Raw genomic sequence first — 25193 nt, 5'->3', positions numbered from 1 at the left:
ACAGAACTGACGCTCTGGATGAAAATTGAATTTACACAACTTTATTCTTATCTTTTTTCAATGTAACAAATTATCGTGATGATTTTTGACTTTATCCGACCCCGTTCCTGGGGTCTCTCTTTTTCGTTACGTCACGGCGGCCATATTGTTGTACTATGAAGTTTCTCTTCTTTGGAAAACAAGCTCGTTTCTTATATAAAAATTCCTATTGTTTTGAAAAACCAATATGGCCGCCGTGAGGACTGAAGACGCTCTATAGTAAATATTCTCATTATTAAAATCCAAGCACAGCCGGTTTTGATGCCAGCTGGATTTTGTGTAACAAAAAACTTCTACAAGAATATAAAATAAATGTTTTAAAAATATACAATTCACTTGTTTATCTTGCTCATCAAGTATGTCCGTGCTTTCACCAGCAACATAAAATCAAAAGAAAAAACAACAAAAACAAAAAATCTTAAACTAGTTTTCATGCATGCGCTTGAACTTACGAAACTGGCAAAAACCGGTTGAGCAAGTAACACAAAACCTGTTTGCACAAGAGCACCACTGAAACTAAATATTCAGAACTAAAAGTATACAATTAATCATCGAGAATTGAAAATTCTTAATTTCTTTCGTATGGATTAGTTATGAATAATATAATAATATACTTGATGTGAAAAGAGGCTTGTCTCACGATTATAGCTATAGCTATAGTTTATAATCTTTAGCTATAGTTACTATAGCGCTATATAAATTATCGCTAGTTAATTGAAAATATCATATAGGTTTTTAATTTTATAGTTTGCTACCTATGACACTAGTTTGGCTATCAAAGTGCTCTTTGAAATAAACAGTCGCCCAAGAGCCGTGCCTTGGGGTTGTCACACAACGCAATGTTCATTTGGGCCGTCACGCAACACTTTTCCATGACCATTGAATTAACGACTGTGAAATTGTATGGACACAAGGTATGCGAATTTATACCCAAAAGGCACTTTATTTGTGAATGACAGTAACTCCCATCATCAATTATACACATCAAAAAATTTGAAGCAACTGTCACTTAATCACTCCAGAACTTGAATAAATTGATCAATGATCAAATAAAGTACACAACTCTTATAACATCAAATTAGACACAAAGTAAGGGGAAAAGGAACTAGTTTTGTCTCCAGTAATATACGGAGCCCAGAGATATTGCTTACTAAAGAAGCCTGGGGGTGAAACATATGCTGGATACATGATAGTGCTCACACTTATTTTATCTTGCACTTTTCTGATACGTTAACTGTTTGAGTTCTTGATTCCGCCATGAGTTAACCTCTTAATGTGACTTTACCTTTCAATACTCATAAAATGGTTCTCTAACTGTTTAAAGTTAGCTTATATATCATTATGTACCTAAAATTATATGCCCCCAGAACTTCAGTTCGCTAATTGATTTCACCAAAAAGAACTGAACTTCCGAGTTGTTCCAGCGAACAGAAACTATTACAAACTAACTATTAAAATAATATGAAGCCTTGAATGGTACATGGGAGACCAAATCATTGTTCCTTGTAGGCTCTTCTCAATAAAAACAAAAAAGAAATAAAACGGAATCCAACCATCAAAGCTATAAGACAGTAAATATCAAACAACATATTGTCCTGAAAGACAAAAACAAAACAGAAACAATAAACAAAAATTAGTTGTTTTTTTTAACTGACAAAATAACAACAAGCATAAAGAACTAATATAAAAAAACATGTCTTAAAACTAAGACTAAGAGCAGTCTCGCTTTTCCCAAAGACTTCACACTGCCAGCTTTTCTTATCGCTTTTCTCGCTTCTCCTACTACGTAAAACGGAAAAGACGAACTGTTCGTTTGATCAAGGGTTTGATATTAAGCCAACCATAACTGAAACATGATTGGTGTTAACTTACTGTTTTTTCTGTTAAAAATAAATAGAGGTGTAACAGAAGTCAGTGCGTGTGCCATGGAAAATGTCAAGTAAATCGAAACGTGTCTCTTCGCCCCATTCGACAAGACGTCTGACATCCGACCGAAAAAAATTCCATACTGATGACGTCCCTACCTTTTTCAGCCATTTTACTGTAACTTAAACTCCCTATAAGACAGACACCTCTCTAAGAAGGACAGTTGGAGCCGGTCCCGCCGTCTTAGAAAGGACTGTATGTTTTTATTTTTTGGGTCGAACATAAGACGTCTGTTCTACAGAGCTGTTTTAACATGTCATAAGCTCATCATTACCACGATCCTTTACTGCTCACTTACTTCCTTAAATCCAAGAAACTTGATCGCTGCATTTCCATTTGGTATGCAAAACGCTTCGTCTCCCATCCCCCCAGAGGATCCGTTCCCCATCGCTGAGAATGGGACGGCAGTGGTGTTCAGAGCACAGTCTACAAGCAACAAGCAGAAAAAAATTACTCTAAAGACAACACAAGATGACCTACGACGCGTGTAGGAGTTAGTGCACTTCCGGTAAATGGAGCGGTTGTGGTAGTGGTGGTGGTTTGCACGCGAGAAATTGTTACAAGTATGAATTTTGTGTGTTCCGTATTTTTTTTCTTTTTTTAATAGATGCCCAACTCTTTGCGGCGTGAGTCGTGTTCTGACGGCTACTTTGAGTGAGTTGGGTGGGGTACGTTTAGGTTAACACACAAGGTTTGATCATAGACTATTTAAGCTAGGGCTTGGAAAAATTAAAGTTGAGTTTGATAGTGTTATGTGTGTGGTGGTCTAGCAGGTTTGTGAAGTTCTTAACTGTCGAGGAATCCTTTGAGAGAGTTGATGACAACTCACTGCTCACAATTTTTTCCCAATGTTGTGATGGAAAAAAGTAGGTGCATAGCCTGTTCTAGGCGTTCGGTTAGCGGTTGGAGATTATCGCGAAAAACAGCGAGTGGAAAAAAAAATAATAACAAGATATACAAGGCGAGGGCTTTGGTGTGAGGGGCTTCACTCCGACTAACTTTTTTTTTTTCACTCGCCGTTCTTCGCTCTGCTTTCCAATTAACCGAACGTTCACATACCTATCGGGCCAAAATCTTTCCACTGATTGATAATAAGAGCCTCAAAGCCATACATGAACCACGAAATGTACTTTAGCCACACAAAATAAACTGGCACAGTCCTGTAAAACGAAAAACAATATTGTAATAGTTTTATGATTGCTTTCCGTAGTATTAATCAGACATTTCGACCGACCGATGGATAGACTAGTTGAATTCAAGTCGTGCAAATACGCCCCCAGTTTTGCTAAAATCTGCCTAATGTTTTAGTTTATATCACGTTAGAGCAGACAAGTCTAAAACATATAACTTACGTATTTTTCAGGAAAAATCCTCCGAAAATCAACAGAGGTAACATGAGGGGAGGGCCAAGAGATGTCGCTGCGGTGATTGTTGGCGCGATCGTTGAAACGATATAACCTGGAAAAAATAAACATACACGCAAATCCACTTGAAACGTTACTTGTTCGGCTTGTAACAAACACGTGGCCTTTCAGATATCAGTGTACTAAGCACTTACCAAATGAGACAGCCACATTGGTAACCAAAACAACGATACCATAACAAACAAGGAAACGCAAAAAATCATCCCGCAAACCTGTTGTAAAATAAAAGAACAGTCAACTTTTTCTTAAGGAAACCTCCATAAGATGGACACCTGGTGTTGGTCCCGTCCCTGCCTTTGTCAGTCATTTTACGGTGGACACCCTTCTAAGACGGACAGTTGGAGCCGTTCCCGGCGGTGAAAGGAGAGGCGATAGGAGGAACAAATTATTTTCATAAAATTAATTATTTATTGTATTATTCATCGGAGGTGGTATTCCGTTTGCAAGACAGTCATTGTTCTTCCTGGTCCGAAGGCAAGAAATAGTCCAGCAAAAAATATTGTGGCACTAATGGAAAGAAAGATAACTTATGTAGTTTTGCAGTCTAAGTTTTACATGTAAGTTATCAGTCCCACAGGACCTTACGTTTGTGAAGTAAATATTTTAAGTTGTAAAATAATTATTTTAAAACTATATTTTTTTCAGATTTCAGTAAAATGTTTACGCAGTACACACAAGTCTATTTTGCCATTAACACCTAAACGGTACAGTAATTTGTTTCACACAACTGTACTAGTCACACTTTAAAATTCTATGTTCGTGTTAAGCACACAAGATATGTACTTAAGACAGATCCACGTAGCTTACTCAAAGATAGAAAAGAAACGATAACAGCCAATGGGGAGGATTATTCTTAATCAGTGAGTGCATTCATGAACAGGAGTTACAAATAATCTCTTACCAATCATCCAATATGAAATAGTTATCAACAGCAGCGGAGTGATGATAAAAATGGGTATCTGCAACATTAACAACATAATAAGCCATAGAACATTCTTTTTAAATCATTGCAAACCATGGCCGAACCATACAGCCCTGGCCAAACGGTAACGCAAGTAATCGCATGTTGAACTTGCGTACAGACTATCGTTGCGTGGCCAAAAGAAGACGCAAGTTTAGTCGCAAGTGCACGCAAGTTCGCGAAAAGCCATTTAAAATGCTACGAGGTGCAATTCAGTTTTTGAAGTAAACTGCAAAAAATGCGATGACTTGCGCGCGTTGGGTGGCCAAACTTAAGAAACTTGCGTTGACTTAACTGCAAATTTGATCTCGACCAAAGTGAACGCAAGTCAACGCAAGTGCACACATGTTCTGGCCAAACGGATACGCAAGTGGACGCAAGTTGAAAACTTGCGTCCACTGCGCTGCCGTTGGTGTGATCATCCTGGTGAGAGTTGTTCTGAAAAGAACTGTTGTTGGTGACTGACGTTTCGACAGGTTGAGCGGAAGTCATCTTCAGAGTCAAGTGACTTTCGATTCAAGTATCTTGACTTGACTATGAAGATGACTTTTGCTTAGGTTGTCGAAACGATAGTGACCAACAATAGTTCTTTTCAAAACTACCCTCACTTCGGACGATCATACTATACGAACTACTGATACTCCCTGGTTCAAATAATTTACAAAAGTCTCTCAACAACAACAACAACAAACTTTATTTCTCCTAATTTCTTAAGCTGAGAAAACCTCGAGTGTGCAATAGCCTACGTCGAAGATGGAACTGTATTGGTAATTTAAGGGGGAAAGACAGAGAGAAACATTGCGTCACAGCTTTGTAGTGAAGGTCAGAAGAGAGAAGAAGACCGGGCCGACCAAAAACAACATGGAGGAGGATGGTAAATGACGAAAGGCAAACAGCTGGGTGGCAGTCATGGGCGAATGTCAGAGCCCTTGCAGCAAATCGTAGTGGGTGTAAAGAGAATGTCAAAGCCTTGTGTGCCTAATGTGGCATGGAGAAATATGGGTAGGAGCAATAGCCTCCTCCGCAGACGTTCTTTGGGATCGTCACGGGATTCTTGGTTCCTTCTTCGTGTAGAAGCACAGAACACGTCACAAAAGAATACTGCCTCGCAAACCTATTGTTTTTATTATATTCCTCGTTCTTTTGTCCTTTTGTTCTCTATTGTTATAGGTGAATTGTGTCTTCTACACGAAGTAAGAGCCCGTTTCTCCCCCACGAGAAATGCGTGACGATCCCAAAGAACGTCTGCGTAGTAGGCTTAGTGTGCAAAGGAAACAAAATCTCTATTTTACTCTGACTAGTTCGGCTAAGTACAAAAGAAGTTGTTTTCAATTTGGTACCACTATGTGGTTTGTATAAACCACTATAAATTATGTGAAAATCAATAACGATTCTAGAACTCCAGAGACAAGAGAGTACACTGTAATAGTCGTTACCTCTGATAACGTCTTTGCCAGGTAGTAAACATCTGTTCTGTACATTCCGTTTTTGTGTTCCCTCAAGAACACAGGAAGCTCAACTGGAAATACCTGTCATTGAAATGATAAGAGGAAAGTTCAAACCTAACTGGTAAATGTGGTAGAAAGGCATTCTAGTTAACAAAGAGACCATATAAATGACGTTATGCAAAAAAAAACCTTTTCTTAATAGGCATTAGTCATACATCGCATTTGAATAAATGTAAAGTGAGTTGTTTCGGTCAAAGTGCACGCGATAAGACCGAAAGGTAGTATGGGTAGAAATAGAGAGCTACTGCACGTGCTGAATACTAAGGAGATATAATGACATGACAAACGCAAATTTTTCCTTCTCTTCAGACATGTGGAAACATTGGGTACCGGTATTTCCAGCTACGCTGAATTTTAGAAGAATATTCAAAACTCAAAGACATGGGGCAGTAAAAGTAAAGGTACAGAAAAACGCCCCCTAGAGGAAAAACAAAATCTTCACGTGCAAAAATGTAAACTTGTATATTTCCTCAAGCCCAATATGCAAAATTCCAGTGAATACCCAGACCACCTTTCGGTCTTGGCACGCGCAATTTCGTGCTTTTTCCCGGCAACCTTTCTCGAAATAGCTGTATACTAAACATGTTACGTTAATGTCATTTCAACGAAACATGATGCTGTAAATGTGTTATTTTTCCCCTTGTGAGTTGAAAGATTCTTAATTTAACATGTATCCGATCTGTTTCATTAGTATTCTAGAGGGAAGTCTATCTTTTTAACTAAATAGAGGATTTTTCTAAACATCTGCACTCTGCTACTTACAAAGATAACTCCCTGAAGGCTGGAAAACGAAGTAGATGTCACAAGAAAGAAATAAACACCACCAATGTTCTGGATGCCGTCTTGATCATAAGGTATTTGCAAGTAGATTAATCCTGCAATCAGACCAGTGATCTGTAATAAAAAAAAATTAATTAATTAGTAAGACCACTATCTCCAACTCGCTTATCTTAAACTCCGAGTTCACACCTTATGTGTCTCTTACAGTAGTCCAGTAATCTTGCTTAAAAACTTACAATGGCCTGAAAAAGTCTTATTCTGAAGATGATTATATCTCGATTATTAGTGATCCATGATCGCCACAACACTGCTCCAAGTTGCCGACACCAGGAGGCCTTGTACCTGCATGTGTAACAGGAAATACAAACATTACTTCTTTTAATTAGTAGCTGTAGGACTGGTGTAGCATATATACAAAACTTAAAGTGTTTAAAATCACTTTATTTTTCAACATGAATTGTCTTGTCATGTTTGTCATTTCAGTGTGTCATTTATTTTTACTGAGGGTACACCCATTTTAGGTGAAGAGGGGCGTGGCCTGTAAGAATAGGGTGCCCTACTCAAAAAGGCAGCATCATTAAGGACAATGAAAAGTTCAAGCCCCACCCTCTCAATTTTGAGCCTAACAAACTCACTATTGGGCCACCAGATCCTCTCCCCACCCTCTGCTATAAGTTGCAGAAAACATGACATGCAAACAATGGTTAATTTCTTACGGTGATCTTTTCTCAAAATAAACATCATCTGCTTTGAAGGAATCCTAAATTAGAAGGAAAATACACAAAAAAATATAACTCGTTAGGATCCAATAATGTCATTTCTATGATCTATAAGAGTGTTGACCATGAAAAGATGTGGTCGATTTGTTTTATACAATAACACGGAAAATTTACCGGTAAATTAGATTGAAAATCAGTGCAAAGTTCAACGATCACTTTTTTCTTCACTTAAAGCAAACGAATGCATTTATGTTTGATTAATGTATTTTGGAGAAGTCGTCTCAATATCTATGTTTTCAAAAATTTGTTTTGTGTTGCATTCACAGGTTACAGTCATTTTCATGTTCTATACTCTCATGGACCACAACTTTCGACCAATACATGCACGAGAATTTTCTCAGTTATCGTATAAATTATTGTACTATTGAATGGTTTAACACAACACTGTACTACACAACTCTCCAAACGTTTTTCCTTACCTCCCTGTTGTATCCATGTTCTTCTTTGGCTTCTTCTGCTGCCCGTTCCCTGTAGGCATCACAGATTTCCTATGGATGGTGAACACAGTTTAAAAAGTGGGCAATATTATGCTTGTCAGGTCATGAATAACTGCTGGTGCTTGCGCTGTACATGTACATGTATGTATATCAAAACCAGGCCTACATCATACAAACAGTATACCGCCCGCGAAATCCGTGAAGTTTACGGAAGACAACATGTTGGAGCAGGAGGACATCCGTAAAGTTCTAAACACCATTCAAGATAACACAAACAAACTTCTCGAAGAAAACAAGGCTTTACGTAACCAGTATTCTGAGCTCCAGAAGTCATTGGAATTTCATATAGCTAAAATAGAAACGATAACGACGGAAAACGAAGCACTAAAGAAAGAAATGAAATCTATGAAGAAGCGTTTAAATGAAGCCACCGAAGAACGTGACGAAATGTACGAAGATTTGGGGACTGCCATCAACCAACTGGATGATTTAGAACAGTACACTCGCAAACACAACCTGGAAATTCATGGCATTCCAGAAACGCCAGATGAAAACATCGCAGAGCGAGTTACTGCACTTGGAAATGTGCTCAACGTTACGATCCGCACCGACGATATAGACATATGTCACAGGCTTCAAACAAGCAAGAATCCCAGTAAACCCAAGCCAATTATTGTCAGGTTCAAATCTTATAGAGCAAAGAAAGAACTATATGGAGCTCGTAAGCAGTTAAAAGGTCAGAATCTGAACCAAGTGTTTAATGGAGGTGGCATTGTTTACATCAACGAAAATCTAACAAGAATGCGACGCGAGCTGTTTGCCAAAGTGTGGAAACGAAAGAAGTCGGAGCATTGGCACAGCGCCTGGACGACAGACGGTAAAATCTTTGTTAAAATAGAGGCAACTGACTATCCTATAAGAATTTATAATAACGAAGACTTGGATAGGATTTACTGATCGATGTTAATTTTTCACACTTCGCATTTACTTCATTTATCTGTTCTGACCGCTTCAATCGTTACTTTTTCCTTTATGCTATGAAATTAATTTTGAGTATTGTCACTCTGTAGTTTTATAATGCGGGGAATCGTAGAGGGGATCCTTTCCGATCGATGAATTTATTTTATTTACTAAGGCTATCTCCTCTATACATGAAGTCGTTCAACGGCTTGATTAGATTTTTGTTTAGTGTTTCGTGGTATTTCTTTCTTTTTTTGGTGGCACGACATCTGGGGACAACTTTTTTTGGCTGGGGCTCTGGTGCAGGTGTTGAGCCTTAATAACATTTGCAATGGGTTTAAAATGTGTTTCCCTTAATATCAGAGGCATAAATAAGTCGATCAAACGTAGAAATTTATTTAGGTGGCTCCATAATGGCAAATATGACTTAATTTTTCTGCAGGAAACCTACAGTGACAAAACAATCGAAAACGTTTGGCGTGCAGAATGGGGTGGTGACATTTGCTTTTCCCATGGCTCTAAACATAGCAGAGGCGTGATGATTCTTTTTCGACCAACCTTAAAAGCAGAGAATATTTGCATTACTAATGATAAGAACGGAAGAATGCTTATTGTTCGCTTCACACTCCAAGACGAAGAATTTTGTTTAGCCAATGTTTACGCTCCCAATGACCAAAATCAACAATTAAATTTTTTTAACGAATTAACGAGCAAGCTACGTCCTCATGTGAATGAAAATCTTATAATGGGAGGCGATTTTAATTGTCCACTCCAAAATATTGATAAAATAGGTGGAAAAGATATCAGCGGTAAGAAAAAAGTTATCCACAGCATAAAGGAAATGAGCGGAAACTTAAATCTCGATGATATATGGAGATTTCATCATCCAAATGATAAGCGCTTTACCTGGCAGAATAGTTCAGGAAAAATAAGATGTCGATTAGACTATTGGCTTATTTCAAAACATTTAGTTCCACGTACTAGTATGACGGATGTGCTATCATATTACGACTCAGACCATTCTCCAATTTATGCTGAAATCGCGTATAAAAATAAGCAAAAAAAAGCTGGCCCTGGGTTTTGGAAATTTAATAACTCTCTTCTTGACAATGAAGAATTTATAACAAACCTAAAATTCTTTTTACTTCATGCCAAGAAAAAGCATAGTGGAACAAGTGACAAAAGACTCTATTGGGAGATGATTAAAATGGAGATTAGAGACTTTTGTATCCGTTTCTCTAAACGTCTTGCTAAAGGAAAAAAATCAAAAGAAATAAATTTACTCTGCAAGTTAAAACAATTAAATATGCGTTTGGATCAAAATCCGCTAGCAGCTAATTTAGCAACAGACATTGAACGTGTCAAGCTTGAACTTCAAAGAATCGCTGAACATAAAACAAAAGGCGCGATTATAAGAAGCAGAGCACGGTGGTACGAACATGGCGAAAGAAACACGAAATATTTCATGAATCTAGAGAAGCGCTCGCATGAAAGGAAGCATATTGTTAAATTGAAAACCGATCAAAACGAGTATGTTGAGGAACCGAACAGGATCTTGTGTGAGATGGAAACTTTTTATAAAGCTTTATATGCCTCACAAATAACAGATAACACATTTGATGCTTCAGCCCCGTCATTCTTAAATCTTGACAATGTACAGAGACTTGATAGCGAGCAGCAAAAATCCTGCGAGGGCCTTATCACTGAAGAAGAATGTTTAGCCGCTCTTAAAACGTTTGAGAAAAACAAAACCCCAGGTTCAGATGGACTGACTACAGAATTTTACTTATGCTTCTGGGATTCCGTGGTAACTCCTTTAATAGACTGTTTAAATGAAGCCTATCATAGAGGTGAAATGTCGATCTCGCAAAGGAGAGGTGTGATTTCTCTGTTACCTAAAAAGAATAAAGACACCCTCCTTCTCAAAAATTGGCGGCCAATCACGTTGTTGAATATTGACTACAAAATAGCAACGAAATGTATTGCAAAACGATTAGAGAAAGTCTTACCAACGTTGATAAATAATGATCAAACAGGGTACGTTAAAAACCGCTTTATTGGAGAAAATATTCGGCTAATATCTGATGTAATTGAGTTTTATGAGAAAAAACAACAACCTGGCATGTTACTTTTCATAGATTTTGAAAAAGCATTTGATTCCCTAGAGTGGAAGTACCTGTTTAAAGTCCTTGAATTAATGAACTTTGGGCCAATTTTCCAAAAATGGATCCACACCTTCTATTCCAATATCACCAGCTGTGTGATAAACAACGGATTTGCGTCCGATTTCTTCCAGCTTCAAAGAGGAGTCCGACAAGGATGCCCCTTATCGGGGCTCTTATTTGTCCTGGCAATTGAGGTACTTGGCCAAGCGATTAGGAATAATGAAAATATCAGTGGTTTGAAAATAAAAGACACCGAATTAAAATTAAGTATGTACGCGGATGATATCACAGCCTTTATAAAAGATGATCGCTCAGCTAATCACTTGTTTAATCTTTTAAATGATTTTGGAGGCTGTTCAGGTTTAAAAATAAATACTTCTAAAACGGAGGGTATGTGGCTGGGCAGTCTTAAATGCAACTTGGGTCAACGTTCTAAATTTAATATTTCGTGGCCTGAAAAATATGTAATCGCGCTAGGTGTGGCCTTCGCATATGATCAGTCTGTTAGTTACAAAATTAATTTCGAGGAAAAACTTGTTGCGCTAAAGAAAATTTTAAACCAATGGACGACCAGAGGCTTAACTTTAATGGGAAGAATTTGTATCATCAAAACCCTCGCTATCTCCAAGCTTGTTTATAATACCTCCGTTCTCACAACACCACCAAATTTTTCTTGTGAAGTTAATGATATTTGTTTCAAGTTCATATGGAACTTTAAGCCCGATAAGGTCAAACGTAACACGCTTATTGGTCCTATAGAGAAAGGGGGCCTTAACATGGTAGACTTCAACATGATGAACAAATCTTTAAAGGGAGCATGGGTTAAACGTTTATATGAAGCTGGTGATAACAAATGGTGCTCCCTCTTCTCATCTGCTACATCCCAATATGGTGGTTCGTTTCTTTTGGAATGTAATTTTAATGTATCTGATCTTAATTTCGTCTCGTATGTACCGTCCTTTTACAAGGAAGTATTGAATGTCTGGCAGGAGCTACATTCTAAAGACCCTTCTTCTGCTAAGGAATATGAAAACGAAATTATTTGGAATAACCGCTATATTAAAATAGATGGTAAATCAGTCTTCTATCCATCTTGGCATAGAAAAGGAGTTATTAAAATCGGTCACCTGCTAAATGAGAACAGAACGTTTTTATCCTGGTCTGAGTTTCAACATAGATATGGTATGACGGTAAACTTCTTAACGTATTACGGCCTTCTCACCGCGATCCCTGAAGAATGGAAAAAATCAATTTCAAATTCCGAACGAATGCTTACCGATGTTGACAGTAATGAGCTTCCTCTTGCGAATGTCACCGCCAAATCGGCTCGCGAACTGCTTGTTATGAAAGTGTTTAAAGCCCCAAACATAGAAACTAAGCTTATAGAAAAACGTCTTCCTGCTAAAGCCATTTATGAATTGCCATTCAAAGTTACAATAGAAAATAAACTCAGATGTTTCCAATACAAGGTCATACATAACATTCTACCCACTAATAACAGACTTTACAAAATGAAATTGAAAAGTTCTCCCAGTTGTGATCGTTGTAGCTCTTCATACGAAACTTTACCTCATTTGCTGTATGAGTGTCCGACGGTACAATTATTCTGGAAAAAAGTTATTGCATGGTGGAATGAAAAACGTTCAGAAAATATCACCTTAATTGACACAGATATTTTTTACGGTTATAAACCAGATTTAAGTAATTTTTATGCCCTGAATCATTTCCTCATCATCGCCAAGTATCACATTTATCTGTCCTGGTTGAATTCAGCATATCCGAATCTAGATATCTTCCTTCTCTTACTCAATCAAAAGATTCTCTATGAACGCACAATCGCTGTCAAAAATAATAGTTTGACGAAATTCAAAGCAAAATGGACAACACTTTGTGCCTAAGGTCCCCCAAGTTACCCCGCCCCCTGCCCAGAGGTTGTGCCGCAATCTATTTTATTTATTTTTTTTCGTTTCATAGTAAAATAAAATACATACAGTTAGTATTAGAGTTAGTAGTAAAAAATTGAACTTTGTAAATAGATTGTAACTTTAAAATGTAATAGTAATATAATGTAATATTTTTTTGTAAGAGCGCTATTTGTTATAGTAGGTATTGTAAGACGTGTTATTGCGATATTATTATTTAAAAAGAAAATGTATATTAAATAATGTAATAAGTAATGTCTTGTAATTAGCATCGTAGGTAGTGTATGTATTTGTTTTGTTAAGTAAGTAGTGTTCTTTGTGTGTCAATAAATAAATTAAAAAAAAAAAAAAAAAAAAAAAAAAAAAAAAAACTTTATTTTTTCTCGGAGTTACAGAGTAGCTGGTTATATTAGCTAATATCTCCAAGGGGAAAAAAAGTAAAGATAACAACCTACAAAATTATAAAAAAAAAACACTTAGCAGAAAAATAAAGTGGTACAATTAAATTAAAGTTACCTAAAATAATAATCATAATAATAAATCAGTTTAAAAACAGAGTCAGCAGATATTAATCTGATTACCTTAACTCTATCCTTGCAGCGCTCCTCCTCTCCAGGTACAATGGCCAGAGTGTGAACAAAATAATCTGCAGGGTTAAAGTTCACAGGGCAGGGATACCCTAGGCTGCAATTTAACACAAGTTAAACACAAACTTAAATGTGACAAATAAAAAATCATTATTGAAACATGACTTAATTTGCAAGCTCATGCACAGCAAGTGTACACTGTTTACCCTTACAGAAATGCCTGAGGTTAAACCTACTATCTGAACATTACCTAACAAAATTAATTAGATGAATAAAAGCGACTATATGAATACATGACTGTCTACACTAGTAAGTAAATATAATGCAACTGGTTAATAGTTCATGCAATATTAACAATAAAAAATTAAAAAAAATAAATTGAAAACTTAGTGCAACTAATTTCACAAATGCACTGATTTGTAATTTACATAAATTTACAATAATGTATCGCTACAATTTAACAAAGTATTTTGCACCTTTCAAAGTATGTTATTGCCTCGGCTGTTGAGCCCATGTATGCTGTTCTTCCTTCAGCTAACAGTAAAATACTGGAAAAAATAAGCAGGGTGAAGTCAATAAACAATGCATATGTAAAGCATTGTGTACTCAATATAAAGTTCTGCATGCACTGACATAAGAAAAGATAGGTCAAAGCACGACCATGGCCAAATAGGTACACCGACATTGTACATTGTGAAGATGGGTACCAGTTACCCTTCAGCAAAATAGCATGATAATAAAGAAGAAATACATACTTCTAATCAATCACTTCAAACCACAGAAACTGGAGTCTGTTTTAACTTGGCTTCTCATAAGGGACAGTTCATTTTTTATGAGATAGGGGGGCTGGTGGGATTTGAGGGGGGCCATCCGAAATTTGGCTTTAAAGGGGGGGGGGGCAGCCAAAAATTGGTCTGTAGGGGGGTCACTAAATATAATTGTCTTTTGTGTTGTGGGCTTCTGTAGAGTAAAAAATGCAGATGGAAATAATTCCTAGGTTCTCAACGGGGGCAGCCCCGACCCCCTACTGTATGTACTAACTTTTTTGTACACTGATAATCTTTCACACTCCGATAATTTTATTTCACTTGAATTTTTTATTTTATTTTATTTATTTTTTTTTTTTGGGGGGGGGGGGTCACAAATTTATTTTGAGGGGGGGCCAGGCAAAAATTTTCGATGAAGAGGGGGGCCATTATATATAACAGTGACTATCTATCAATCCCACCAGTCCCCCCTACCCCATAAAAAATGAACGGTCCCTAAGAAGCTAGATTAGTTTCAAGTAAGCACTTGACTCAAGTGCACTTGAAAAAGTAAATTACTTGAGGCAAAAGCTGTCAATCATCTTCAGAATCGTGACAATGCTGCATGCTGATTTCATTTCCAAGGCTTCCATTTCCTATTGGTCAAGTGCATTCTCAAATTAAGTGTGGTGTAGACCATACTTGGCTTGGCTTCTTCAAAGTTTCCATGGTCACCAAGTAAAGTTCAAGTAAGTATGTTTTACCCCATCACACTCAAAGTAGGTTCCAAGTGTACTTACAATACATCTGTAGATTATACTTAAAAGCTCTAGTGTGAAGCCAAATAATATTGCCAGCCCTATAGACTACCTTAATGCTTGAACACAGACTTTGCCCATTTAATTTCTATAAACGAGTAAAGAACCAATAGGTTTCATAAGCCATTACCTGTCAAACATGGCATACACTTCAGATGAGGGTTGATGTATTGTGCACATGATGGTATGACCACGGGCTGCAAGACGCTGAAGTGACGATATTAAACTCTGAGCCATGAATGCATCCAGACCAGATGTTGGTTCATCAGCGAATAGCAATGGAGGATTTGTTAACACCTGGACATAAAAGTTATCAGGGTGAAAATAACCCATAACCAGTACCCGGGTAATGGCAATTATGTGCTTACATGCAAGTAAACTACTGAGGGTAAAAGTTGTTTCAAGGATACACACACATATTAGATCATAGCAAATTGTCACTATAAATAACAGGGGGTGGGTGGAGGGATGTGGAGCCCCAATTTCCCAAAGCTCCAAGATTAACAAAAATTGAATTGAGAAATTGGAAGGTTCAAAAATTTGGGTTAAAATTGCCGTAGTGCTTGACCAAGGAGAGAGAGGTCTTTTGGTTCAAGTTATAAGATCAAGTTAGAAAACAGAATTCCACTGTAGCATGGGAATATTTATAAGAAGAAGACTGGTCAAAAAAGGGAAATGAAAATGGAATTCCTGCATAGAAATATAAAAAGGTCATGTACCTCTGAAGCAAATGCTAATCTTTTCTTTTCTCCACCAGATATTCCTCTCAACCTTCCTGGTATTCCGATGACTGTGTCAGCGCACTTCATAAGCCCAAGCTAGCACAAAATGACAACAACAACAAAAAAAGATTCACTCTCAACATCTTTAATTCACACTAGGCGCGGTTAAGCCTAATGGTTAGTGCGTCGGACCCTCAGAATCGAGCAGTCTGAGTTCGAGGCCTGATGGGGGTCACTTTGTTGTGTTCTTGGGCAAGACACTTTAATCTCATAGTGCCTCTCTCCACCCAGGTGTATGGGTACTGGTGACATTATGCTGGGTGGGTACCCTGCGATGGACTAGCATCCCATACAGGTGGGAGTAGAAATATTTCTAGCTGCTTAATGCTACAGAAACCGGGATAATTTAAGGCAAGCTCCAGCAAGTATGGATGGGAGGCGCGGTGGCCTACTGGTTAGTGTGCCAGACTCTGGATCGAGTGATCCAAGTTCGAGCCCTGGTCGGAGTCACTATGTTGCATTCTTGGGCAAGACACTTACATGTAACTCTTATAGTTCCTCTCTCCACCCAGGTGTATAAATGGGTACCATGCAGCGACATAATGCTGGAAGGGTACCTTGCGATGGACTAGCATCCCATTCAGGGGGGAGTGCTGAAGAAATATTCCTAGCTGCTACATGCTACGGAAACCGGGATAAGCTCCGGCAGTATGGGCCCCATGGCTCAAGGCTTCCCCTTTTCCCCTTCCAGCAAGTATGGGCCACTTGGCTTGAGGCTTCCCTTTTTTATAGCCTATATACCCGGTAAATGTCTATGCAAAAGTCTCTGTTGAAGCACTTGTTATTTTTCCTGTGTTGCATTAATTTTCTTACTGATTATTGATCTGTTTTAACCTTAACACTCCCATTGAAAGGGTAATAAAATTAATAATGACATGGACAGTGCCTAAGTCGCACTGACATTTTAATCATTTTCAAAATCAGTTTTTATTTAGCAGGCATGTAGCTAACACCTGGCTACTGGCTGATTTCACTGGCTGTATTAAGGGAGCTCATTATTACTATTTTGGCTGAAATTTTGCGCAGTCGGGGGGAATGAGACAAGTACAAATATCGTGAGATATTTGTACTCGTTTTGCGCATTATTTGTACTCTACGAAGCAGAGTTGGATTTATATAAATTCTCAATCTGGTTTACTTAATTTTTTCTTCCCTTAAAATTTTTAGATTTATGATAGTGAACAATTATGAGACAATCAAAAATAGAAACCAAACTGGTTTAAAAACCACAAAAACCGCAACACATCAGGGTCGTAGCCAGGCTTTTGACTGGGACGAGGCAAAGGTTGTGAATGTCAAGAACACGAACCCTAAAAATAGCAGGGTCTGGAAAGAAAATTTTGAAATATAGTAACTCTGAGACACTACTTTGAGCATATTTGTATATAAAAGTCAATCAGGTTTAATTGGGGATTATTTTCCCACCTGAACGTATTTGTTTTTTTTAATGTTGGGTTAAAATCTAGACGAGGCAAGTGCCTTGTCTTGCCTCTTGCTAGTTACGGCCCTGCATGTACATCCAATTGGTAATTCTTGAATTTAAGAACAATTAAATTGCCATGAAAATAATACAAACTATAAGGCAATGCAAACCTCGGTCAAAACCTCCTCGACACGTTCCTTTCGTCGTTCCTTGGGAGTGTGTTTATCCATACGAAGAGCAGCCTGAAAAAGAAAGAATTAACAAACTAATTTTTAATTAACTCTTTAAAAAACAGCCTTCCTGTTTCAAACGTGACTCAAGTGGATGTCACATCCACTTGACTAACTATGTTACCCTGCAGAAGTCTGCAGAAGAGCCTAGTGGCCCACCAGGCTGGAGCTTATCTTGGTTTCAGAAGCAAGAAGTGACAAGGAGTATCTTGACTTCTGCCTGGATGGGATGCTAGTCAATCGCAACATTAACCCCAGCACTAAATTTGCTGGTAGCCATTTATACACCTGGGTGGTATGTACCAAAAGTATTATTTTTAGTTTGAGAATAAGTAACGGTATATTCTAAAATCAAATGCATTTTTACATGACTTGTAGTGGGTACAAATACAATCACAGCCTTTAACTGTCTAATATATTTATTAAAAAGCACCATATACTACTACTAACAGAAATATTTGTAGATTAAATTAGCAATCAGAATTTGTATGTGGACTAATTTAATACTATGCAAGAAAGGATTAATACCTGGAAGGTCAGATGTTCCCTAACTGTCAGTGATCCAATGAACAAGTCCTCTTGTTGAATATATGCTGACAAGGCATTAATACCAATACCAATTGGCTGACCATTCACTTTAACTGTCCCCGTCACTTGCACCTGGGCGATGTTACGATGTGCTAACACATTCATGAGGGTGGATTTACCTGCCCCACTTGAAAAAGAAATAAAAGTATGTAGTTATTGACTCTGGTCATGCAGTGTTCCTAAAATGAAGCAGCTACTCTACTGAAGGAGTCTTACAAATGTGCAAGGCAGCAAAGCATGCAAGGCGTACAAGACAGCGAGGCATGCAAGGCAGAAATCCCTACTCAGGGGCGGATCCAGGGGGGGTGGATTGGGTGGCTAGCCACCCCCCTTGATCTTCCAGAAAAATGACAATAAACACATTAAAATAGAAAATAAAGACAAAGACACTGGGTAAGGTGAAAAAAGTGTTAATATTTTTAGCTAAAGTAAATTTGACACCTTTGTTATTAAACATCCAGAATTTCATTTTTCCGAAAGAGAATTTTGACAGCCTGTTTTGAAATTTTGTGCTTAATGTAAAAAAAAGTGTGTATATTTTTTAAAAAAAAAAATTCCTTTTAGCTTTCAAGAGTTGTTTTAGCCTTGCTGGCATGATTTTCGTCACCATAGTAATCTCTTTATCGAGTTTTCTTACCGATTTCTTCGCTTTGAAGAAAGAAGATTTCTTAAGCAAAGACGCTGTTCTAAAAACATTAACGTACCAAAATGTCCTCAGGCCACTTTGCCAAGAGCTAAAAATTTTCACGCACGTGGGCGAGCAAAACAATGCATATCTGTTATTTTGTGTTAGTTCGAGGCTGTCAACTTTAAATTTCAATCACTGTTCATAAGAACTAGAGTTTCTGTCCCAAATATAATTTAAGGTAAGTTGAGGAAAGAGTCGTTTTGCTAAATTATTAAGGAAAAACAGCGGTTTGATAACTTAATTGAAAGGTGTTTAATTAAAGCTGCTCAGAATCGCGGAAATCACGTCTAAGAGGCATCACCTTTTCAAAATTTTCTGAGGGGACATGTCCCCAGACCCCCTAGGGTTAAAAAGCATACACGGCCCCATGAAATATGGGTCTCAGGCCCGAAATAATTTCGACTCCCACTTTCAAAATGCTGTCTAAAAGCCTGATACCCCCTCCTCCCACCCCCATAAAAAAACTGGGGTTTAAACAAGATAGTAAACAAAAATATTGCTAAACAGCCACCCCCCTTTGAAAAATCCTGGATCCGCCCCTGCTACTGCAAATAAAAAGGCTAACCGCAAGCTACCTAACCTAACCTAACTGTAGGCTAACCGAAGTGCTATTTAGGCTAACCGAAGCGCTACATAGGCTATTAAACAGAATGGATTACATGCCTCGCTGCCTCACACATTGTGATGACCTCTACTGAACTATATATACAGGACACTAGAGCAGTCTTTCAGAATGTAGTTGCTCAAAATGTTGCTTCGCTAATTTAATAGAAAAAATTTGAATTATAATTATCATTAAAATTATTTATTATAAATTATTATTCAAAATAATAATATCTTCTTAATCATGAAAAACCTAACTCACTGGCATTTACTTTTGACACAATAATTTTCTTTTATATGGGACTTACAAAACTAGTTTCATCTAAAACCCCGTAATGTCAGTTGATTGCCCTATAAGATGACATTTAGTAATACTTTTTTTTGTCTCGACAAGCAAAATCTCCCAGAAATATTATTTAAATGTACTGATATTAGCTAGATCCTAATTTTTACCTTGATCCCATGACAGCCAACAAGGATCCTGCTTCAATTTTTCCACTCACTGTAAGTCGAAGGAAAAATGTTTTCAATATGTTAATGTATATATGGCCATCCCAATAAAATGTTTCGTTTCCAATCGCCCGACCGACCCATTTTTTTCGAAAAGTAAAAAAAAAAAAAAATCCAGATACACTAGTCAAAGAAGCAAGTACGTCAATTTACAAGCACACAATCTTGTTTTATTAACAACAACTGGTAAGATGTGATGTCTTTATCTTAAATAAACATCGATACTACGTTATTTAAAGACTGTTAAGGAACAACGAACGAAAAGACCACATTTTCAAGTTGACTTTTGTAATCATGCTTTCTTTCTTAGCAGCCCGGCCCTTTTCTGGAACCCAGAACCCTTCAAGTGTTCATCTTTTTTTTTTTTTTTTGCCCGACCGACCGACCCACCATGACAAGAGTCGGAGCGATGGGAAACGAAACATTTTATTGGGATGGCCTATACATTTTTTTAATAAATTGTATTTACACAGTTCATTGTGTATCAAAATTTGGTTTCATACACAATACTGTGTCTCCCATACATGAACATGTACTGGTATTTGGCATAACCTTGTAAAAGTACCTTGGAGAATTCAACTCTATATCATTACCTCTGACTAAGGGGTTTACATGATAATGGCGCAACTTTCATTCCGGTGTGAGATGAAAAAGTCAAATTGTGTTTACATAATTTGTTTTTATTTGGATGTAAGTTTTATACTGTTGTATAAAACGGAATATGAAAGGAAACAGTGATCAGCTGAGTCATAGTGTGTTTGCATGACACCGGAATGAATTTTCGTATCGAAATGAAAATCTCGCTCTGGCATAGAAACTCTGGTATGACATTTTGTGTAAACTGTAAACAAACCCAGAGCCACAAGAGGGAACCGGCGTGAACTCACACCAGTGCGACAGTTGCCCCGGTATCATGTAATCATCCCTTAAACATGCATATACATTCAAACCTCTCTGTTGCTAAGAAAATAAATTATATACAGACTATGAAACAAATAATAGCAGGCATGGATTCAAATTGGGAATTAGACGACTGGTAGCCAAATGGAACATGTAGTGATCGATATAATTCAGTGTAACATTTCTAATGAATAAGCAAGCTTACATGTATATCATGGTTCGCCAAAACTTCGTCATGATCCAATATCTGCTTGTTACGTAATCGTAAAACCCAGTGAAATCACCAGACCAAGACACATTATATATTACACAAACAAACTAGAACTGTATCATAAAACATGCTAAAATGCAGGACTTTGAAAAACTTATGAATTTATACGAATAGTTTCATATATAAGCCATCAACAAGGAGCTGGGTAAAATAACATCTAGCTGACTTAAGAGAAATTGAAATAAAATTGAAACACGGCAGTAGCGTAGCATACGGCCTGGGGGAGTATAGCTAACTGTTGTGGGTCGTGGGTGGAAGTCGTGGGTCGTGGGTGTGGGTAAAGTCGTGGGTGTGGGTAAAAGTCGTGGGTAACAAAAAAGACTAAAATAAAAAAAATGCTGAACTAAAATTTGTGACAAAATAGTTCGTTCATGGCTAGTCCGATGCAGAGTGATTAACGAATTTGTTGGGATGTCTGTAAAACAAGGAACACCGCGAAACACACCTGAAACACCAATTTTTATTTTTTTTTTTAAACGCAGATAAACAAAACGGTGTTATAAAATTTAAATAAATTTAAACAATTAAAATAAAGTAAAAACATTAAAGAAATAAGTATTATGATTAATCCGATTGATCGCTCAAAAGTGGACTCAAACTGAAGATCTCCGGTAATTTTAACGAAAAGTTCCGAAGCTGTCTGAAGTCTCAACATTTATGAAGCCTCTTGTCAGAGAGAAGAACAGCGGAAGAAAAGAGTCATAAGTACAACATTCACATGGAAATTAATATTAAATTCCATTTTATTCTGAGTTGCGATAAGCATTTCGCGCTCGCACACTCCCCCATCCCACAAGAATGGTAACTTAAAATATTGCGTGACATTTTGCGTTCTAGACTGAGCGGCATTTTTTCCGTGGGAAATTTTGATGGTCCAATTTGCGATTACAAAAGGACGCCTCTGGTTGGTTTACTAATAAAACTGATGTAATGGCCTCGCTTGTCGGCCAAAGCGACAAAATGTGCGACTCGGTCTCGGAAATGTTGCAGCCAACATTTTTACTACAATCCGGGTACAATCTATTACACACTTGGAATTGCGAGAGCTTAGCGTGAGAGCTTTTGCGAAAGCTTTCTTATTAAACCGTCACCCGACGCACTGCATATAATTTTGCGCCTACCTCTTCCAAATTGTTGTGCTTTAATATTTTTATAACGAGCACGTAGTATTACTATTATTTAAATTGATTGGTTAAATTGGTTAAAAATCACGGACTGAGGTGTAAAACGTGGGCTATGGGCTGCGGACGAGGCAGTAAAATACGTACTGCATCTTGAGCGACGCTTTACGAAAGGGTTGCAGGGGTGTTTCGGAGTGTTCCTGGTTTGGGGGAAGTGTGCGAGGACGAAATACTTATCGCAGCTCGGAATAAAATGAAATTTAATGTGCACTTCCATGTGAATATTGTATTTATGACTCCTTTCTTCCGTTGTTTTTTCTCAGAGAAGAGGCCGTGTAAATGTTGCGACTTCGGACAACTTCGGAACTTGTCGTTAATATTACCAAGATCTTCAGTCTTAGTCCTTTTGTGAGCGATCGATCTGATCGCAAACTTCTAATTAAGCACTGATCATGCTCCATTTCATAATACTTATTTAATACTTTAATAATACTTTATCTGCGGTTAAAGAAATTGGTGTTCCAGGTGTGTTTCGCGGTGTTCCTTGTTTTACAGACATCCCAACAAGTTTGTTAAGCACTCTGCATCGGACTAGCCATGAACGAACTATTTTGTCACAAATTTTAGTTCAGTATTTTTTTTATTTTAGTCTTTTTTGTTACCCACGACTTTTACCCACACCCACGACCCACGACTTCACTGAAGATAACAATTCAATGCAAATCACTTAGCTGTCATTACCATCAAATAAGATCTGCTTGATTCTCGGCTCGTCTTCTTTCTCCCCACAACACAATCGCCGGCATAAAGACGCTCTGGGCTGCGGCACAAAAACATTGATGTCCTTCCACGATAAAGTCACCTTCTCCCTCAAGTCTCCAACACTTGTCACGTTCGCGATCACATTAGTGGCGGGATCTTTGTACTTCGTGTTAAAAACCAGGCTATTTCCACTGTTAGAGAATCCTGGGATTGCAGAAATTGTATCAAGGCTCTCCTGTGTTTCTTCGTGGTTTATAAGCGTTGGGCTGCCCGTTTCTTCCATTCTCTTCGCCGCTTCGTGTTCGGCGCTGTCTTGGTTCGCTGCACAAGAAATTTTGTTTGATCGTTGATCACGAGGCATATGTCACGCAGAGAAATATGAACACAGGATCAAATACAACTTAGTTAAACATTAACTTGAAGACTTGCTTTGTACAGACAGGTGCATAGATGTCTGCGGCTCTTCGCAAAAAGGACGCAAGCGAAAAAAGAAAACAACCCTTACGTAACCACTATAATAAGCTAAATTGATTTCGTTTACATTTGATTTCACGAAATCACCTTAACAAGAAATTATACAGTGAAACACACAAAACAGCCGCCAAAATCTTCAATGAAAGACAAATTCTAAGCAACCCCTTCTGTCCATAGCAACCGAGAACGAATTATAGCCCAAAATCGCATTTGAAGTTCTTATAAGCTTATATTGTTTATCGCCTGTTTTGAATTTAGGTTTACGCATCAATATCGTTTTGTTTGCAGGTCGGGATACAAAAGAGATTCCGGCCTTTTTTCTTGCGGCTTGTACCTAAGCTTCTAATAGATCATAAGTACCTTCAACTGAGTGCTGGTTAATCCTACCTGAGCCATTTTTGTCAGGTGTAGTATTAACGTCGACAATTGTCCACATTTCCACAGCAGAAGTGTCGGCCATGTTTGTAATAATTGATTTGAAAGAATCAAAGCTTGCTTGGTCACTTTCAATGGAATTTGCATACGTTAACAGGTACTGCTAAATCGGTGTTTTGTCTAACACCTGCAATTTCGAAAGATTTCCTCAAAAGTAACCGGCCAGAAAGAGCTCAATCTCTAAGTTTCTGGCGTTGCTTTAAATTTGACACGCTTTCCGCTCAATTACGTTCGTGATGGACTTCATGCCTTCACTTCCATTTGGCCTCGAGCTCATTGTTGCAAAGAGAGGGGGGGGGGGGGTACTTTCGTAAGCTGTTGTCTACCAACACTTTTTACCGCAAAAAGTCAAATAGTCTTTTATACCACGTGGTACATGATAAGCTTATTAGCAGTGGACGTTGATTATCTTACAACTCTTGCCGGTGAACAATAAACTGATTGTCTTATTATTTTTCGAGTGAAGTGTTGCCTAGAAATCCAATCAACCCCCCCCCCCCCCGCCAACATGTTCCCATGTCCCTCCCCCTTTTCAGTGTATGTGTGCACTGGGCGTTTGATGCCGGGGTATATTTGTGAAACCAGTATTGCGATCGGTATAGGACATAAATGAAATTAATTGAAATGGTCTTTTAAGCCGATATTTGTATCGCGACACTGATTGTGACTGTAAATATTTACGTGTCTGTTAGTTTGTTTGTTTTAAATATTTCAAGAGAGAACAAACGTCACCAAGTGGTCAATATATATTCAAGTGAATTGCATTTCGCATCCTTTCTGCGCAGAATATTTGCGTCATCTAGTGCGCGCACGAGCTCGCGTGCACAGAACATTTACGAGGCTTCATAATAAAAGGAGAACGAATTTCTCTCGGCTAGAAAACGCGAGTTTCCAGGGGTTTTTTTGTCTGACGGGATATTTGTATCCATAGACCTGTATATATGCCCACAAAATGGGACCTTCCAAAAGAGTGTCAAACTTCCCGTACTACGCATAAATTTACGCGTGATTAGCGCGCGCACATCAGTTGAGAAAATGGCGGCTTTTTCTATACGACTTGGCTCGCAGGAGAGATAAATCGTCGTTTTCTTGTAAGCGAGTACCGGGTCCTATCACCTTTTTTTAATTTTTCTGAGTCTAGCAGTCACCTTCTTTCTTTAAAAAGAATGTGAAGAAATTTCTAATGCAGAATTAAAAATAAATAATAAACAGAAATGTGAACTTAGCCAGTAAAGACAGTAAACTAGTAAAATGAAGTTCTCTTAGGATAAACAACCTGTAGGCAAAGTTTGAGCGAATCGAAAATTTATTGTCAGCTCTATATTTCAATGGAATGGTCTTAAAAAAGCACGAC

At 37.8% G+C, this 25193-nt stretch overlaps 2 protein-coding genes across 3 annotated transcripts; one reads left to right on the top strand and one right to left on the bottom strand.

Annotated features, from left to right (window-relative positions):
* Window positions 1-21: 21 nt before the first annotated feature.
* On the bottom strand, window positions 22-24140 carry LOC144661633 (protein white-like). 2 transcript variants are annotated; one of them, XM_078522437.1, is made up of 20 exons: window positions 23765-24140; window positions 22910-23251; window positions 19820-19868; window positions 18016-18202; window positions 17428-17499; window positions 15772-15870; window positions 15183-15349; window positions 13965-14036; window positions 13483-13585; window positions 7837-7905; window positions 7355-7398; window positions 6875-6980; window positions 6621-6752; window positions 5787-5879; window positions 4291-4348; window positions 3524-3601; window positions 3318-3423; window positions 3025-3125; window positions 2264-2391; window positions 22-1634 (listed from the first exon to the last, which is right to left on the bottom strand). In XM_078522437.1, the coding sequence occupies exons 1-20, from the start codon at window positions 23862-23864 to the stop codon at window positions 1533-1535; spliced, it is 2208 nt and encodes a 735-aa protein (XP_078378563.1). In that variant the 5' UTR covers window positions 23865-24140; the 3' UTR covers window positions 22-1532. The 2 variants fall into 2 exon arrangements, with proteins under 2 accessions (XP_078378563.1, XP_078378564.1); XM_078522438.1 differs by having other exon boundaries at window positions 23792-24139.
* On the top strand, window positions 8074-8828 carry LOC144660886 (uncharacterized). Its single transcript, XM_078521614.1, has one exon. It carries the CDS (start codon window positions 8074-8076, stop codon window positions 8809-8811), a length of 738 nt encoding a protein of 245 aa, XP_078377740.1. The 3' UTR covers window positions 8812-8828.
* Window positions 24141-25193: the final 1053 nt, after the last annotated feature.

This window comes from Oculina patagonica, chromosome 7 (assembly GCF_052425735.1).
Source record: "Oculina patagonica isolate OP01 chromosome 7, crgOcupat, whole genome shotgun sequence".
NCBI classification, from domain to species: domain Eukaryota; kingdom Metazoa; phylum Cnidaria; class Anthozoa; order Scleractinia; family Oculinidae; genus Oculina; species Oculina patagonica.
Note: the sequence above shows the minus strand (reverse complement) of the source record. Positions and strands in the feature narration are given on the sequence as shown.